The sequence below is a fragment of the Corythoichthys intestinalis genome, chromosome 4, assembly GCF_030265065.1.
Source record: "Corythoichthys intestinalis isolate RoL2023-P3 chromosome 4, ASM3026506v1, whole genome shotgun sequence".
Classification (NCBI taxonomy): domain Eukaryota; kingdom Metazoa; phylum Chordata; class Actinopteri; order Syngnathiformes; family Syngnathidae; genus Corythoichthys; species Corythoichthys intestinalis.
This window is the reverse complement of record NC_080398.1, coordinates 41,782,548-41,802,154: the sequence shown is the minus strand read 5'-3', so window position 1 is coordinate 41,802,154 and position 19,607 is coordinate 41,782,548. Positions and strand designations below refer to the sequence as shown.

General features: G+C 37.0%; 1 protein-coding gene across 1 annotated transcript in view; it reads left to right on the top strand.

The window, feature by feature from the left end:
• LOC130915082 (calpain-7-like) overlaps positions 1-18,474 on the top strand; it is a 36,107-nt gene extending 17,633 nt beyond the window's left edge. Inside the window, exons 11-22 of the mRNA XM_057834802.1 lie at positions 1-147; positions 2,527-2,633; positions 2,787-2,907; positions 2,971-3,115; positions 4,483-4,582; positions 4,657-4,792; positions 4,857-4,932; positions 5,010-5,155; positions 8,819-8,881; positions 10,600-10,730; positions 16,449-16,541; positions 16,597-18,474. Of these exons, the coding sequence (XP_057690785.1) occupies positions 1-147; positions 2,527-2,633; positions 2,787-2,907; positions 2,971-3,115; positions 4,483-4,582; positions 4,657-4,792; positions 4,857-4,932; positions 5,010-5,155; positions 8,819-8,881; positions 10,600-10,730; positions 16,449-16,541; positions 16,597-16,741 (1,410 nt within the window). The 3' untranslated portion in view covers positions 16,742-18,474. The remainder of the gene's footprint in view (positions 148-2,526; positions 2,634-2,786; positions 2,908-2,970; positions 3,116-4,482; positions 4,583-4,656; positions 4,793-4,856; positions 4,933-5,009; positions 5,156-8,818; positions 8,882-10,599; positions 10,731-16,448; positions 16,542-16,596) is intronic.
• Positions 18,475-19,607: the final 1,133 nt, after the last annotated feature.

Sequence of the window (19,607 nt, the reverse complement as noted above, 5' to 3'; positions counted from 1 at the left end):
GTGATCATTGATGACCTTCTGCCGGTGGACCGCAGCGGGGAGTTGCTATGCTCATACTCCAGCAACAGGAACGAACTGTGGGTATCTCTCATAGAGAAGGCTTACATGAAGGTGATGGGAGGGTACGACTTCCCAGGATCCAACTCGGTAGGTGGCTCGTTTTGTTTTTGTGTGTAGGCCTGTTAGTTGATAAAGTTGTAGATTTAGGTCATTTTCAGTGATCATTTTTAATCGATCAAAGGTGCAAATCCAATCTTGATGGTTTTCTAGGTGTTTATTAAACTCCAATTCAACTTTAAAGCAAAAAATAAACAACTAAGAAAATGACACATAAAATACATGTTAGCTTAATGCTAATAGACGCGCTACAGAAAATCTGTATCACGTCGCAGTTTTTTATCTCTCAGAATAGACGCAAATTAGAGCAAAGCATTTGCTCTTTGTACACTGCCAAGTTTTATTCTGCTACTATTTTGTGTTACTGTCAGTATTTCTCTGCCAATGGCCAGGGTGCGCACACAATGAGAACCAAGGAAAATTAAATATTTCTGCAATCTAGGTCTTTATCATCCCTAAACATGCATATTTTTTATTTTATTTTACTGAATCATGTATACCAGAGGTCCCAAACCTTTTTCGCACCACAGACCGGTGTGATGTTGGCCTTCTTTTCACGGACCAGCGATATGTGGCAGAAAATATAAACACGTCGGGGCTTAAAACGAACATTAAGTGCAGGAAAAATGTAACTCACCATATGTTGAATCATGAAATACGCTCAAACGTGAAAGGTTTCTTGTCTTTAGCAACGCTACGAGGTATGATGGTCTCAGTGCAGTCGCTTTTATTGCCTCGTTTGCTAGCCTTTAGCCACATATGATGCAGAATGGACTTAGTTGTAGGCTCCTCTTCTGGCTCAGCAGGTGGCCTTTTCCCCGTAAAAAAAGTTGTCCAAGATGTCTGTTATTCAGTCATCTTTGCTAATGTGTGGGCCTATTATTTCTGTGAACACATATGATTCATTATCAATGACAAGCACACATAGATATAAAAGAGAAATAAATGTTAGATGCCAGCTCCAATTGATTTCAATAACAACTTCCTATCCATAGTTGTCTTGAGTTCATTTTGTCCACATTTACAGATTAAGTGAATTTTTCTTTTATCACAGACAGTTGTTTTAAGTCATAAGTAAGTTTTATTTACCTGACATGTTTCGGCGACTACTTCCTCCTTCATCAGAGAGTCTCTGGTTTTATTTGTAAAACTGATTCGAAAACAAAAGAAAGCTTTTAATACTGTTGATTTTAATGGAGGAGGCAACGGGCTACGTAAAATACGTAGCTGCTTATATAGCTACATTAGCCAGATGTAATAACACGACTTATTTTTAGGACTATTCTATCCATCCGTCATCTACCGCTTAATCCGGGGTCAGGTCGCGGGGGCAGCAGAAGACAGATGTAATTTAGTGTTTTAATTACCTGGTTTTGACTGGTTAGGGAACCGGCGCATTGTGTCAAATACGCGGCACTTAGGTACGCACTATTCGGCACTTGTATTCCATGAAGCCGGAGGTGTTTAATCATATTGGTCGTGCAGCCACCTTTGCATGATATAGCTGTGTTGCAAGTATTGCACTGAGCTGACTGGTCATTTTTCTTTGTGAAATTGAGCTTTTGACTATTGAGCGCCGCCACACCGTGTCCATGGTTGAAATCAAGCTGCAATGCACAAACACACGCTTTATGTGGCTTCTTCTTCGTGGTTTTCGGCAGCTATGTTTTTTCCGTTTGGCGGTCAGGACACCGAAACATGGAATCGAAATTTCTAAAATTCAAACAGTTCCGGGAGCATCGGAGTGTTGGTCCCGGATCCCGTCGATGCTCGATGCCCAACTCTACAGATGAGTGTTACGTCAATTGTTGGAGGTGTTGCTTCCCCTGGCAACCACCCTCTGCAAGCATGTCTTGCACGTCGGCTGTCCTTCCTCCTCTAAGCCGCGAACGTGTCTCTTTACGGTAGCCGAAGTACTCCCATACTAGCGACTTTTTCTTTTTTTGGGTTGGGGGGAATATTGACATCTGGAGGGGGAGGGGTGTGCGCTGCCACTCCAAGCCACGGATTTCTCGCTGCATTTTTTTGGGCATAAAAAAAAAAAAAATTGCTCATACCATACTACGTTATGATGGAAAATGTTAGTGGTTTTGAAACAGTGATGTTCTCATAGCACGGTAAACCTTGAAACCGGTAAACGGCACACGCCTAGTTGGGAGTCATGAAGGAAGGTTCTGGTCCACCTCAAGAAATCGGGAAACAGAGCGAACGTGATAAACTCTTCCAAGTTTGATGCTGAAGGCGAGCATTCGATTGATGCAATTGGTCTGCAAAAGCACATTTTCTTGTTATTGATATTTACACTGAAAACTTCATTATAAATGTCCAACAGGTTGATATTCCTTAAGTTTGGGAATGTGGAAAAAAAGGTTCAGTCAAATGATTTTTTTTTCACTTTAATCCATGTAGAACATCGATCTTCACGCACTCACCGGTTGGATCCCCGAACGCATCGCCATGCACTCAGACAATCAGTCCTTTAGCAAAGACGACACTTTCCGCATGCTCTTCCAAAGGTGAACTTGGTTTATAAACTCTTTGTCTACCATTGACGGCGATGGATGTCCAATCCATTTTGACTGGGAATCAAAATATATTGGACCTATATTGTGGTCAATGACAGCCAATCAGTTTTTCTTAGTAAATTGAGATTTTTGGTGTGTTCGAAGGTTCCACAGGGGCGACGTCCTCATCACCACAGCGACCGGCGTGATGACTGAAGAAGAAGGGGAGCACTGGGGCTTGGTGCCAACTCACGCCTACGCCGTCCTCGACATCAGGGAATACAAGGTTCGCTAGCCCTCACGTCGGATCTCCGCAGAGGTCTTTTTCGTGACCATCCGCTTCTTGCAGAACATGAGGTTCCTTCAGCTGAAGAACCCGTGGAGCCACTTGCGCTGGAAGGGGCGCTACAGCGAGCGCGACGAGAAGAATTGGACGCCAGAGCTTCTCAAGTACCTCAATTTTGATCCCAAGACGGCCCAGAAGTTTGATAACGGTACTGACTGCTACTAACAGATCAAATATTAGGCTGGAGTTGAAACATATGGAGGACCAGGAGTGGACACATTTCTAATAAGTTAAATAAATAAATGTTGAAATGGATTTAAAAAAAAAAAACTATATGAAAAAAAAGTTTAATAAATAAATACATTTTTAAAATACTATATATGATGTTTAATAAATAGGTAAATAAAGTAAAAAATATATATATATATATATATTGAGATGAGTAAAAATGAGTAATTAAATTTGAAAAACAAAAACAAAATAACAGTTGAAAACAATAAATGGAAATTGAAATAAATGTATAAAAAATTAAAAGTGGTAATAAAGTAATGAAAATTATAATAAAAAAAGGTGGGCATGAGTGATGACATAAATAAAGTTAAGATTAATCATTTTTTAATTAAGTAAGCGTTGGACTGAATAAAAATTTGAATGATTAAACATTTAAATAAATAACAATTAAAATATACAAAAATAGAAACAAATATTTACCGGAAAAAATATTTTTAAAAAAATTTATAATTACAAAAAAATATATAAATGCAAATTAAATGTATAAGAAAATAAATGTTAATATACTTGTTGAAATGAATAAAAATGGAAACAAGTAAATAATAGTTGACATGATTAAAAAGCAATTGAAATGTATAAAAAACAAAATACATTGAAATTAATTGAAATAACTGTTGAAATAAGTAGTAAATAAATAAAAATTTAAATAGATAAATGTACAAATTAGGGCTGTCAAACGATTAAAATTTTTAATCGAGTTAATTACAGCTTAAAAATTAATTAATCGCAATTCAAACCATCTCTAAAATATGCCATATTTTTTCTGTAAATTATTGTTGGAATGGATTGTAAAATTTTCAATCAAAAAATAAACTAGTAGCCCGCCATTGTTGATGTCAATAATTACTTACACAATGCTCATGGGTGCTGAAGCCTATAAAATCAGTTGCACCCAAGTGCCAGCAGAGGGCAGCAAAACTCCATAAAACACAACAAGTGAGCGTTTCACTGTACTGTCATTGAAATTTGTCTGAGCGGGGCATCTGCGTTAATTGCGTCAAATATTTTAACGTGATTAATTTAAAAAATTAATTAACGCCCGTTAACGCAATAATTTTGACAGCCCTAGTATAAATAAAAAAACTGAAATTAAAAATTTAAAAAAATTAAAATACATAAATGAATATCAATAATAGACTAATAATAATGCAAAATTAGCAAGTAAATACAGTATATTAAAAAAAATAAGCATCCCAAATATTTTTTTACTTCTATTTTAAATTGTCATTTTAACAACTTTCCATCAATTATAATTCATTAATTCAAGTCATAAAATCTTTTCAGGTGTGTTTTGGATCGCCTGGGAAGACTTATGTCAGTACTATGATGTCATTTACCTGAGCTGGAACCCCGCCCTCTTCAAAGAATCCACCTGCATCCACAGGTTTGCGTCCAAAAACAACAATTGTAGTCCTTTCTCCGCACGCTTACTTATCTTGTGGCATTTATGTCATGCAGTAGCTGGGATGGAAACCAAGGCCCGGTCAAGGATGTTTACAGTTTAGCCAACAACCCGCAGTACAAGCTTGAGGTGCAATGTCCAGCAGGGGGTGCTGCCGTATGGGTGCTGCTTTCGAGACACATCACGGACAAGGTCGGCTCAATGAAGGTCATATTTAGATCAGAACGTATCATGAGATTTGTCTTCCACCTTTTAGGAGGACTTTGCGCAAAACCGAGAGTTCATCACGCTGGTTGTTTACAAGACCGACGGAAAGAAGGTTTACTATCCAGGTTGGCATAAAAAGGACACTTATCATCAGATCACATAGATAAGATTATGCCTAATAATTCTTTGTCCACCTATCCAGCCGAGCCGCCTCCTTACATTGATGGAATTCGGATCAACAGCCCTCACTACCTGACAAAAATCCGTCTGACCAACGGCGGGTCGCACACCTTCACGCTGGTAGTGTCGCAGTACGAGAAGCAGAATACCATCAACTACACGCTGAGGGTAGGACGTGCCACCAAGGCCTTCCATTTGATAAAAGTCAAAGGCAGCCAATGTGTTTATGCTAATGCAAAATGTTTTCGAGATTTTTCAGGAGGTATGACATTTTTTTATAAGTGCTATTTTAATATGCATGGAGACGCAACGCAAGCATGATGAACAACAATTGATTGAAAAATTTTTCAAACTATGGGTTACTAACCCAAGGGTTTAACAAAATGGCACCCAAAAGAAAATGTAATGTTAGCAACCGTATACTTATTCAGCCTGTTCTCTTTTCTATTTTTATTATAAATGGCCTTTCAAGATGACATGTCTGTTCTTGGTGTTTTATCAAATTTCCCCCAAAAATACGACTTATAATCAAGTGCGACTTATACAGGTAGTCCCCGGGTTACGAACGAGTTCCGTTCCTAGACGGAATTCACCCTTTATTAAGTACCTCTACATCTGAGAATAATAATCCAATAAATCCAAAGGTATTGTATTTTGTTTAGTGATGGAGGAAACACTGCCCTCTGGTGGCAGCGTTGAGTCTAGCTAGACTGTCGCCTTATGACTGAGGAGCAAACTCTTGTCTGACATGGATAAAGGACAGCTGCATAGGCAGAGTTTGACTTTTGGGCCTGGGGGTTGGGGCACAATATGTTGATGACCCCAAAACGCAGTGTCATCAATAAACTTACAAAAATATTTAAAATAATAAGTTGACAATGAGCGTTTTTGTTTCCCATCATTCTTGAGGGGAGTTCTAAATCAGGCTGCTTAGGCAATATTTTTCGCCAATATCGTCATCCATTGAATTTGGTATGCCCGCCGGTGTCGTGCCAATGTTGTTACCCCAGTCAAAAATTGTATCGGGTTGTATTGGGTGGAGCCATATGGAGGTAAATTTGTGTCTTTATCATTCAATCCAAAAAAAGTTGCTTCAATTATACCAACAAAAAAAAAAAAAGTTCAATCAAAAGCTTCAATCAAAATATATATTTTCAACCAAAAAAAGTCACTTCAATCAAAAAAAATGTGTTTGAATGCAAAAATAAATTTGAAAATCAAAAAACTTAACAACAAAAAATGCACGTGAAATCTATTTTTCTTTGATTTATTTTTATTTTTTATTTTTTTAGTTGAAGTCATTTTTTTTTTAAACACCATTTACCATTTGATTGAAGCATTTTTTTGATTGGGGTTGATTAGCGTTTGGGCCACATTTTGGCTAGGACATTTTTCTCTTTATTTTTCAATCAAAAAATAAGTTGCTTCAAAAAATATAAATTTTCAAAAGAAAATTCACTTCAATCAGAAAAAGAAAAATTTCAATCATAGAAAGTTTTTGAATGCGAAAAAAATATTTGAGATTGAAAATTTTGCATTTGAACACTTAATTTTTCATTGCATTATATTCATTACATTCATTGACTGAAAATGGTTCAAGATTAGATGAAATGTCTTGTTTTTTCATGTATATTTATAATTGCTCTTCACCTAAAAATATATTTGTTTGATCCGATTACTTGATTAATATATAGAATTTTCAGTCGATTACTCGATTACTAAAATATAGATAGCTGCAACCCTAAAATATAGCGATTGCTTCCACCCACATCCAAACGGTCCATTTCATTCAGGAGCATAAAATACCACGTGTATTATGAAATAAACATGCTTTTTCGTGTCACATGCACTTTAAAGTAAGTGTAATGCTATAATACGTTTCTGTTGAATTTTATTTTGTGCGCTGCATATTATTTTCTTGTGCGCTGAATATGTGCAAGCAGTGCGCGATTGGTCCCGCGCGCAGTTTATAGGGAACCATAATGACACGGGTAAATCCCGCGTCAACCTTACATGGAAATTTACCGGGATGTAATTCCGAAAGGGGCTTATGACGGAAACAACACTGACGTGGAGCAAACAAAACTGAGATCAGAAGATGTCACCTCATGTTTCGTCCATGTCACGAATGATCATTTTTTTCAAAGAAACCCATTTGAATGTGAAGTCACGATTAAACATCTAAAAGGGGGAAATCACCATTGGGATTTTTGGAATGGTCAACTTCTTCCAATCGGTCAAGGCGGAAAATATTTCAGAAAATAAATCAGACCGATGCTGAATTCATTGTGCAAAAAAGCGAGAGAGGGAATTTATGTTCTGAACAGAGATGATGCGAAAACTCACAAATCCTCCTTGTCCGATGACATTTGTTCTGCTCTACTTGTGCTTTGTTGTTTTTGCTTCTGAACTTTTATTCTCGCTGAAAAATTCCGAGATTTGCGGAGTGTGTCCCTTGTGTAACGGAGAGGTTTTTCTTTTGTTTTGTCTACTTTTTTCACCAAGCCAAAATTGCTGTTAGTGAAGTAAAATGTGTTATGATGCTAATTGCTAATATGAATCACAAGTAGCGTAATTTCCGCACTATAAAACGCACCTGACTATTAAGCCGTACAGACCAGAGTTGTTAAGAGCATTGTAAAAAAAAAAAAAAAAAATCAGCATTTTTTAGCATTTGAGCTAGCAGACTTTTGCTATGCAAGTTAGCCAATTGTTTTTTTGTTGTACTTAGATCCTCAATTATTATTATTTTTTTATATCGTTTGAGGGCAAGCTCAGGTATTTTCATTTTGTTTTAAATGAAAGAGCAATTCTGCTGAGTTTGAAGAAAAATTAGGGAATTTTACTTTGCACTTTCAATACAGCATTAAATAACAATACAATCTTTGCAAGCCTTGGTTTTACATCTCCTAAAATTTATTCTGCAACGCATTAAATCTTCCTAATCTGATTACTCGATTATTCGAACTAACTAGTTGATAGATTAATTAGGCCTGCAGCTATCGATTATTTTAGTAGTCGATTAATCAATGAACTAGTTTGTTCCAATAAGCAAGAAATCGGATAACATTAAAAAATTAAAATACCTGAGCTGAGCCTCAAACGGTATTAAAAAAATAAATAAATGAGGATTTAACTTCAACAAAATAACAATTGGCTAACTTGTATAGCCAAAGTCCACTAGCATAAATGCTATAAGATGCTTTTTTTTTTCAGTGCTCTTAACAAATGGTTCAGACACATACTCCCACAAAAAAAGGCAAATAAACCTGCAAACTAAATCACAAATGCATTTAAAGACCATTAGCTCAAACAAAAACTTAGCTTATGTTGGTCTTAACAGGGAGCAGCTGGATTCAGCCACGTGAAATGAGTTGTGTCATACTATCGGTTGCCACTAGAGGGCAGCGTATCCACCCAAATCAATAAAACTAAATGCAAACACTTTCAAAACGATTACAACGCCATTTTAATTAAACAAATGCCTGAAACAGCAAAAATTCATTTGAATGTTTTTTTCTAATCGAATTACTCGAGTTAATCGATTAATCGTTGCAGCACGAGTATAATCGATGACTAAAATAATCGATAGCTGGATCCCTAATAATTATACCTGATAATGTGAAAATACATTCCTTCAGAAGACTGCACCCCCTCGGGGCAATATCATCCTTCATTTTTTTAATGAGAAAACATGAAGCTTGTTTCTCCCAAAAAATCCATACATAAGTTGCTATGTAATAAAAGCCACTGGGTTTAGACGCAAAGAAAAAAGTAGTGGTTTATTGTCCAGAAATTATGGTAATTTTTGTGTGTGTGTTCTTTTCACAGGTGTACTCCGGTTGCAAATTCAACTTCTCCAAAATCCCAAATCCCTTCACACACACCAAAAGGGTACGTCATCACCAAAACACCCACAAATGGATGGACAGTACGTGTTTGGGTCCAGGTTTTCGGGGGTTGTATGTATTTTGTGTGGGCTTTTTTTTGTGTGTGTGTGTGGGTGTTTACAATTTGTGTCACTATTTTTTTCCTTTTTAGCATGTGTATGAAAGTTTTTTTTGTCTATTTATGCTTTATGTGAGTGTTGGTGTGCAGTTGTCTGAAAATTGGGTGTTTCTGTTTTTGTCCTTTTCTGTGTGTGTTTGCTTTTTGAGTCATTTTGTATACATTTGTGAGAGTGTTTTTTGAGTTTTTACAAAAGCTTTTTTTTTTTTGTGTTGTGTATTGAAATGTGTGTTTTTTTTCACATTTTTGTTGTCTGTGCGTATATATTATGTTTTGGGTGGTTTTGGCTTTTACGTGTATTTTGGAGGGGGGTGGGGGGGTTGGTTGTTTTTTTCGTGTGTGTCATAGTTTGTTTGATATGTCCTGCGATGTGTCTTTTTGTGCATGCGTTTTGGATTTTAAATTTTTTGTAGCTTCTATATGTTTAAAGTGTTTTTGTATGTTTGTGCTTTTTCTTTGTGTTTGTGATTTTTGCGGGGGGTGTGTGTGTGTTTTGGCTGTTTGAGCGCTGTGAGGTTTTGTGTGCAGTTATACGAAAATTGTGTTTTTGTTCTTTTGCCTCTTTTTGTATGTATTTATTTTAGGGCTGTCCAAGTTATCGCGTTAACAGGCGACAATTAAGTTTTTAAATTAATCACGTTAAGATATTTGACGCATTTAACGCACATGCCCCGCTCAAACAGATTAAAATGACAGCACAGTCCACTTGTTACTTGTGTTTTTTGGTGTTTTGTCGCCCTCTGCTGGCGCTTGGGTGTGACTTTATGGGTTTCAGCACCATGAGCACTGTGTAATTATTGACATCAACAATGGCGAGCTACTAGGTTATTTTTTTAAATTAAAATTTTACAAATTTTATTAAAAGTACAACATTAAGAGAGGTTTTAATATAAAATTTCTATAATTTGTACTAATATTTATCTTTTAAGAACTACACGTCTTTCTATCCATGGATCGCTTTAACATAATGTTAACGCCATCTTGTTGATTTATTGCTATAATAACAAATACAGTACTTTTGTACCGTATGTTGAAAATATATATCCGTCTTGTGTCTTATCTTTCCATTCCAACAATAATTTACTGAAAAATATAGCATATTTTATAGATGGTTTGAATAGCAATTAATTGTGATTAATTAATTTTTAAGCCGTAATTAACTCGATTAAAAATTTTAATCGTTTGACAGCCCTAATTTATTTGTGTGTCTTTTTTGTTTTTTTTTTCCTTTGTGTCGTAGTTTGTTTAATGCATGATTTTCTTTTTGTGCATGCATTTTGGATTTAAATTTTTTTGTTTATGTTTTTGTGTGTTTGTGCTTTGAAATTTTTTGTGCTATAATAGGAAAGTTTGTAAGTCCATTTGACCTCTTCCGTGTGTGTTCGTATTTCAAGTTGGTTTTTATGCTTTTTTTGCGTAGTTTTTTCGGTTTTGTCTTTTTGTGTGTTTAAATGTGTGTTGGTTACTTGTGTCGTTGTGTTTGTGTGTGGTTTTGACATTTTGTGTTTTAATTATTGTGTAATTTTTGTTTTTGTGGGTTTTTTTCCCCTCGTGCTTTTTTTCCAATGGATTTACGTGGATTGATAATTGTGTGTACCTCTCAGATTAACGGACAATGGAAAGGTGTGAGCGCCGGCGGTTGCGGCAACTATAAGGACACGTACAAGAACAATCCCATCTACCAGTTGCAACTGGAGCGGCCCGGTCCTCTACTAATAGAACTTCGAGGTTCCAGGTTAGAATCTATCTTCCTAACTAGGGATGTCCTTGATCGAAATCAGTTGATAAAGATCGGATTTAAAAATGTAATTTTTAGTTGTTCTGTTATAGAATTCTATAGAGGCGTGCGAAATTTCCGATTCGAGAACGATTCACAAACATCCAAATTCCGATTATTGAATTATACCAGGTAAAGCGGAAGTAAAACACAGTCAGCACGGTCTTTGGGACGCGATGAGGAACAGACCGAGAGTAAATATCATGTTCAACTCATGCCGCTAGATATAAAAAACAAACAATCATACCTGACTCGGGCCGACAGCGGCTACAAACAACGCCCAGCTGCTAGTTGCTACAAACATACGGCTACAGTAGATATCATATGTATGGAGAACTAGATTCAAAATGACAGATGACGGCGGTGTTAGCACATGTATTATTGAACAGAGATGCGAAATGACAGACTTGCCGGCGTTAGTAAACAGCCGCCATCTTAAAGCAGTACACTTTTCGAGAAGGCTCTGTTGTAGCGAACTTAATTAACTTTTTAGCTAAAATACTCCTAAATCAGCAAAATTTTGTCTTGAATCTATCTATAAATGATGAAACAGTTTTAAAACTTTGACATGTCAAAAGTAGACAGAAGGGAAATTATGGAATAACGGGAGCAATTTTAACAACTGTAACGGTTGATTCACTACATTAAATTAATTGAATGTCGTTTAAAGCTGCTAATACAGAATGGGGACTAGAGTATTTTATTTACAGTTATTTTTGTACATTTGTTTACTGTTATATGTTAACTTGATACTAAAATAGTAGTTTGGTTTAGCCTAAGAGGATTTTTGAACAATTTTGGAACTAATGTACAAAACAAAAACAAAAAAAAGGAGAGGGGGTGCATCAATAATCGTTTTATAATCGATTCGGAGCCTCTGAATCGTAATCGTAATCGAATCGTTAGGTGCCCAAAGATTCCCAGTTCTAGAATTCTATGTAGTACAAAGGAACAATTGTAATAAGACACAAAGTCGAAATGTTCGTATGTCGAGCAGGACTTCCCCATAAGAATAAATTATAATTCGATGAATTCGTTCCACTGCCCACAAATCTACGTTAAATCCTTAATAAGGTAGGTATGGTAGGCAGGTACGATTACAAATAGCAATTACACATAACAAAACAAATAAATAAAATCCGAATAATAATATAATCATAATAAAAATGTAATGAATTGGGTTCTAATGTGGCGGTTGCGTTTTGCATGCTGGTCCTTGAACGCACCGTGTGACTGACACGAGAGTGACAGAGCAGTGTGGGAAGCTTTACTTTCTCATTTCATGTTCTGTTGTTGTTGGCGTCGACTACGGCGGACAGTACCATAATTTTCGGTCAATAAGGCGGGTGGCGCCTTATAGTCAGGTGCACCTTATAGTGCGAAAATTACGGTAATAATTTGCAAGAATAATATAATAATCGCTCATATATGTTTTTTTTTTTTTTAAAGACCAAAAACTCATTGGCTACCATTGATGGCGATAGGTGTCCAATCCATTTTCACTAGGCAGGCTTGAAGTGAATGAATATTAATTTTCTGCTAGCCCTCTTAGTCCAAATGAATTTGGACGTCTAGCGTTGTATATGGCGCTAAAACATGACCATTGACCGCTAGCTAGCTGCTAGCTGATTCAAAGTCCACGTCAGTTTTGCACTTGGTGACCCAAACATGTGCCTAAAACTGCTGAATCATTTATCTTTAGCATCTTTATCACACACAACGTCCAAATAATCCATCCCACAGTCCATTTCACACCGCCGTCATGCGCATTTACATAAGTGATCTTGTGGCTTTGTTGTTTCCGCGCTGGCATTTTCTGCCGCCTGGCTGCCCGCAATAATACAATTGTACTGTGCATTCAATTTACATAACCTAACAACGCCGACTAAAGTGTCGAGTAGAAGATTTGTAAACAGATCAATTGGAACTCCTGCCGTCTAGCGCATTTTTTGTGGTAAATAAATGAGAATTAACCACGCGCACGAGCAATTTTTACGGTTTGGGAATGAGTGTATAGACAAAGCAGCGCTTTTATGAGGGTGCTCGTTTCCCATAAATTATTGGAGTCATTTATTTGCGTTGTGTTACAATAACGTCGTTTGTCTTCTGTGAACACTTAAAATTCGATTTCTAAATTCATTTTCCGCTTTATGATTTTAAAAAAATTCCCAATGTGAACCATCAGAGTTAGCTAAAGTTCAAAATGTTTTCAATATGGCTGCTGGTTCCATCATTGATGGTAGCTATGCACGTGATGCATTTAGACACTGCTTAAAAACCTTTGTGGAGCAGGACATAAAACCAGTCAATGCCAATGTATCATATTAGCATGTTAGCTTATTGGACGGATTGGACAGTTATTGCTGTCAATGAGTGTTTTCAATATCAATTTCCCTCTTTAATCAACTACTAAAACGTTTCTCAGCTAATGCTAACTTATGACTTGATGTCCACTGTAAACTCAAATTGTACCAAACAAAATATTCTTTAAAAAACAAGTCAAAGAAGAATGTGAAGACAAACAAAAAATCCATCAACGCAGCAGACGCCAAAACCAATCAAATCAAGCTACACTTCTAACGAGCCGCAGTCGCCAGACGTGACGGATAATTTAGAGCGCTGTTTGTCTTTTGCACAAATAGGGTGTGAAATGTATTAGAATTGTGTCCTGTCGGGGACAAAAGATGACAAAGTCATGTAACACGTCTTCATCGAGACATATCGTCCCGTCTGTTTCAATTGCCGGTGAATAATTATGTTTCAGTGGCATTGACGGCGATAGACGTCGAAATACAATTTAACTAAATTTTAGTTTGATTCATTATCAGTCAGAAATCCCTAGAAATCAAATGTGAAAACAAACAATGTTTACATGACTTTCCGCTTTTTTTTTTTTTTAACCTTTTTATTAATAAAAAAAATTAATTAAAAATGTTTTGAATCGTATAAAAAACGAATATTGTTTTTTTCCCCTCATTTTTGCTTTTATTCAAAACAGCTTTTGAATGAATTAATAAAATTTAAAATAATAAAATAAAAATTGCAGCATTAATTATAATAACTTTGTATAATAATAATGTAGTAATTAAGAATTAATTAAATATTATATTATTTTTTTAAATGAAATAAAAAGGAATATTTACAGTTTTTCCATTTTCTAAAAATTCAGATTACCGTAAATGAATAAAATAAGAATACCTAGGTTTTTTTTTTTTAATTTTTAAATATTTAAAAATGTAAATAATAAAAATAACTAGGCCTGCAAGCAGGACTGAACGGGCCTCGCAGTTTGGCGCAACTCGGACGGAATACAGGTGAGGGTGGTGGCAGATCGCCCCGCTCTCATCATCTCATGAGAACCGAACATGCTCCAAGTTCGCCTCTTTTTTTGGGATTAGAAATACAAATACACACCTAGGAGAAAAAAAACCCTATTGAAGAGGGTCCTACAAAAAGGAGGCACTACTGAGCTGTGCGGCCACACTCTTATTCAAAACCAAAATGAATCTTCTAATTGGGCCAATTCGACCAAGTGTGCTAAATTTTGTGGCTCTATAAGACAGTCCCTGAAGAAATATACTTCATTTTAATGGCAAACAAAGGACAGTCACGGTAACAGAGAGAGACACGTGGACATGGGCCTTAAAATTGGGTATTACCAAAGGTCTTGTAACTACAATGACCAAACTTAAAAGAACTGGACATGTATAAGTAAAACGAGTGACTTTCTGTTGCCATTAGTGGGTGCTTTAGGGTTGATGCAAATGACCCCTATAGAACTCTTCAGGGTATGACTCTCACCAAGCATGGGAAGTTTGGCGCAGATATGTTGTATATTTGCCAAGTTATAACTGTTCGAAATTTGTGGCGAGACAAAATGGCGACAGTCATTTTCACTTTCCTGTTTGGACCCCTTCGCTTCAACAAGACCTCAATATTTTTCATCAGGCACCTGAACACATGTCTTAAGGCTCCCCGGATGCAAAATTGAGGTCAATTGATTTTTTTTTTTTTTTTTTTTGGGAGGAGGAGCCTGACTAATAAAAAGGGTGTTTACTGTTCCCAGCAGGCGGCACCAGACTTAATGGGTAATATTTCAATTCAGTCGTGTTCAGGCTGGGAAACCTCTCATACATGCGAGATATGAAAAAGACTGAACCTTGTATCGGGGAGTTATTAGTCATTTACTAAATTTGGCGTGTTGTTAAAACAATGGCCGATTTTGGCACCCTGCCCAGGTCATGCTCGTGAATGAAAACTCACCTTTTTTCATAACTTAAGATATCATATGTCTCATGAACAGTCTCATCAATTTTGAGGAGGATCCAACTAACTCCCTAGGTGCCAAAGTCTCAGATATGCACCCTGTAACTCTTTATAAATTTCACATTCAATCCAAAATACTCGATTACCTTGGTTTGGAATATGGGTGCGAGAGACTTTTTGGAGCAGTTTTGGACGAGGTATCAACTCCCTAAATTTCCTCGTTCTTCATTGTAAAAAACTAATCGGACAAGCCTCTTTGAAAAGTCCTTTCTGTCGCCACTAGTTGGCGCTGTAGAGTCCATGCAAATGACCCCTATAGGACCCTTCAGGGTAGGGTACGACTCTCACCAAGCACATGAAGTTTGGTGCAGATATGCTGTATGTCTGCCAAGTTATGACTATTCAAAATTTGTGGTGAGACAAAATGGTAACAGTCTTTTTCACTTTCCTATTTGGACCCCTTCGCTTCAACGAAACCTCAATATTTTTAATCAGACACCTGAACACATGTCTTAAGGCTCCCCGGATGCAGGTCACTTAATGTTTTACCCTTGGAGGAGGAGCCTACCTAGTAAAAAAGGGCACATCCTGTTCCCAGCAGGCGGCGCCAGACCTAATGGGTAATAGTTCAATGCAGTCGTGTTCAGGCTGGGATAACTCTCATACATGCCAGAAAATTGAATTGAATAGATATGAAAACGACAACATTGTATCAGGGAGTTATTAGTAATTTACTGAATTTGGCGCGTTATCAAAACATTGGCCGGGATTGGCAACCAGGTCAGGCCTGAATGAAGGCCGGAATGACAACTCACCATTTTGATAAGATCTCATATGTTTCCTGAACAGTCTCACCAATTTTGAAAACTTAAGATCTCATATTTCTCCTGAACAGTCTCACCAATTTTGTGGAGGATCCAACGAACTCCCTAGGTGCCAATGTCTCAGATACTGTGTATACCCTGTAACTCGTTATAAGTTTCACATTCTGTTCAAATTACCCGATTTCCTTTTGGGTTTGGAATATGGGTGCAAGAGACTTTTTGGAGCAGTTTTGCACAAGGTATCGACTCCCCAAATTTCATCACTTTACATTAGAAAAACCTAATAGATGAGGCCTTTTTGAAAATTTCAAGGGGTCGCCACTGAGTCATTTTGTTATGTTTTTTCGCAATGTCGCAAAATTATCGAAATTTACGCCAAACTGCACGTATGTGCAAAGTTTGTGTAGTGATGGTGATGTTAAGGTCTCCAAATTGGCCATTTTTATTTGCTATGAAAAAAAAAAAATACTTTGCAAGTTTGCATTGCTCTCATGCCTGTTGGTGCTCGGGCCCGAATAAAAATTGTCAATAAAAACATGCTCCATGAGTTACAAATAAGAGAAGCAACCATTTTGTACTTCTTCAGGCAATACAGCGTTGGCTTCGAGATGATCACCGTGTCCACCACCAGCGACTCCGCCTCGAATTCGACACCAAAGAGGAGCAGCGGAGATTACAGGTATGACCCAAAAAAAAACGTATTTTCTGTATGACATCATTTCTTTCTTTTTCAGGTGCGGATTCTGCTACATGGAAGCAGACCACGTGCCGGCGGGCGTCTACAATGTCATTCCCACCACCTTCTTGCCTAAACAGGAAGGACCCTTTTTCTTGGACTTTGCAAGCACCGCCCCTCTTAAAGTAGCGCATCTGCAATGACGCCACCCAACTTGTCTGATAGAAACATATTAAAGCCAAACAGATGGACTGGATGTCTGAAAATCTCAAATATGCACGGAATCCTTTCAGGTACGCTTTTCATACACATAAATGAGGTCAATATACGGTCGGCGTAGTCGCAACGTGAGCTCGGTTAAAAACGTGATGTCATCACTCACAAGCGTAAAATAAACAAATCAGGCTGTGAATGTCATCATGGGAAAAAAATGTTTCGCTGCGGGATGGCTTGAGAGTGCACCGTCACGAGGTTTTGTCACGGTTAAGTTGTGGTTTTCCTGCCAGGTGACTGCTGACATGCTAGTTTGACTTTGTAGACGCTATGACACCAATAGCAGGGAAATAGGAGTACTAGTTTAGGTGTCCCAGTACTTATGTCCCCGATCTAATTATGTGATCGGGGTGAAATAGGTCAGGTATTTAAAATGTATTTAGTTTTACTTTTAAAGAAACACTTTGCAACTTTTCAGTTTTGGTTGAATTTAAGTTTCCCATTAGGACCAGCGCACACCTGCACAGGGTAGTAAAATCATTAATCGATCAAAAATCAATCTCCCGGTCGCCTGCAGATGTATTAAACAACATTTCTGTTTCCAGCGGCTGTGTGAAGGATGAATAGTAATAAGGTAATGAATCCAGTTGTGGCTAAACAATAGCGTATGTCGGTGAGCACCTCAGTTTGGGGGTCAGCCATGTTGGTAGGGGCAATGTTCCCATGTAAGTCAATGCATAGACATTAAAATTAAGTTATGACTATCTTATTTTTTCAAGTTTAAAAAAAAATAATAATTTCAAAGCAGTGATGCCAAAGACACCACTAGACGTCCAATGAACAAATTAGGGTTGTTCCGATCATGTTTTTTTGCTCCCGATCCAATCCCGATCGTTTTAGTTTGAGTATCTGCTGATCCCGATATTTCCCGAATATATATATTCAACACACAGTACATAAGTACTGTATTTGTTTATTATGACAATAAATCCTCAAGATGGCATTTACATTATTAACATTCTTTCTCTGAGAGGGATCCACGGATAGAAAGACTTGTGACTTTGTATATTGTGACTAAATATTGCCATCTAGTGTATTTGTTGAGCTTTCAGTAAATGATACTGCAGCCATTCAACCCAAATGCATGAGGGGAAGTGGAACCATGACTGTGTGTAGTGCTACCAATTGATATATCTTCTCTGCGTTGGGAAATATCATAAGGTGTTAAGAAAAAGATCAGTTGCTACCTTGCTTCCCCACATTGCTTCCCATGATATTTCTAATCGTAGGGAGAGGAATTGTAAGACTTTAGCTAATTAAAAAAGGCTCCAAAGGCTGCCAAAATTCACCTGCCTTTTATCTATCTATATAGGTAAAACGGCGCCATTACAGATTGAGTGCGATAATGCATGAGTGGGTCGTGTAGCATGCATTAATTGCGTTAAATATTTTCACGTGATACATTTATAAATAAATAAATTTTATAACCCTACCTCAAGCCTGAACTAAAGACTCTGGATGAGTGTAACATATTATGTCTGTAACGTTAAATACAATTAGAAAACGACTTAATTAAAAAAAATATATATATTAGAAAAAGGCATGGCCGATATTTTTTTGCCGATCCCGATACTTTGAAAATGACGTGATCGGACCTGATCGATCGGGACATCTCTAATATTTATTATTCATAATGTCTGTCATTTTTAGCTTAGAATCATTAATTGATGTCTAATATTTCGTTTTTAAAAAAAAAAAAAAACTTCGAAAAATTATTCACTCGCATATTTTAAACTTTTATACAAATTTCGTCACAATGAAAAAATAGTGTCTGTAAAAAAGTCACGGATATCTTACTATGGCTTAATTGCATTTTTTTGTTACTATCGTTCGATCGGCATCCCGATCGATCGGGACATCTCTAGAACAAATGTTAATCCAGTGCCACCCTCCCACTTCAAATAGATTTGGACACCTATTTGTGTTAAATTCCACAAAATTGGGTGTCAATCATCAACTTGGGAAGGACCACCAAAGCGGCGTGCGTAGCAGGTGGCCATCTTGGGTTGTAAATTAAAGCATATTGCACAATATCAGTGGGTTATTTTATTAGTACTCGCGGATACTGATGACGTTTAAGTGCTGTATCGGCACTGATGCTAGTATCGGTGCAAGATTTACTTGAAGGCAGTTGGAAAGTAGATCTTGAATAGTCTCTTGCACAGCATCAACATTATTAAACATATTTTTTAGTACTCGCCAATACCGATCAGTTAGTGCCGTTTCGGTATCGTATCGGTGCAAAACTACTTGAGGGCAGTTGTAAATGAGATCTTAAAAACTACCTATTGCACAGCTTCGGCATGTTATTTCTTAGTACTTGCGGGTACTGATGACATACGTCATTTAAGTGCTGTATCGGTACTGATGCTAGTACCAGTGCAACACTATTGTAGGCAGTTGGAAAGTAGATGTTGAATGGGTTTTGAATAGTTAGTCCATTGCACAGCATCGACTTGTTATTTGTTAGTACTCGCCAATACCAATGATACAATGGGGCAAATTGGTATTTAGTCGACCACTAATTGTGCAAGTTGTCCCACTTGAAAATATTACAGAGGCCTGTAATTGTCAACATGGGTAAACCTCAACCATGAGAGACAAAATGTGGGAAAAAAACAACAGAAAATCACATTGTTTGATTTTTAAAGAATTTATTCGCAAATCATGGTGGAAAATAAGTATTTGGTCAATACCAAAAGTTCATCTCAATACTTTGTTATGTACCCTTTTCTGTAACTCTTCACAAGCGTTTCACACACTGTTGCTGGTATTTTGCCCTATTCGTCCTTGCAG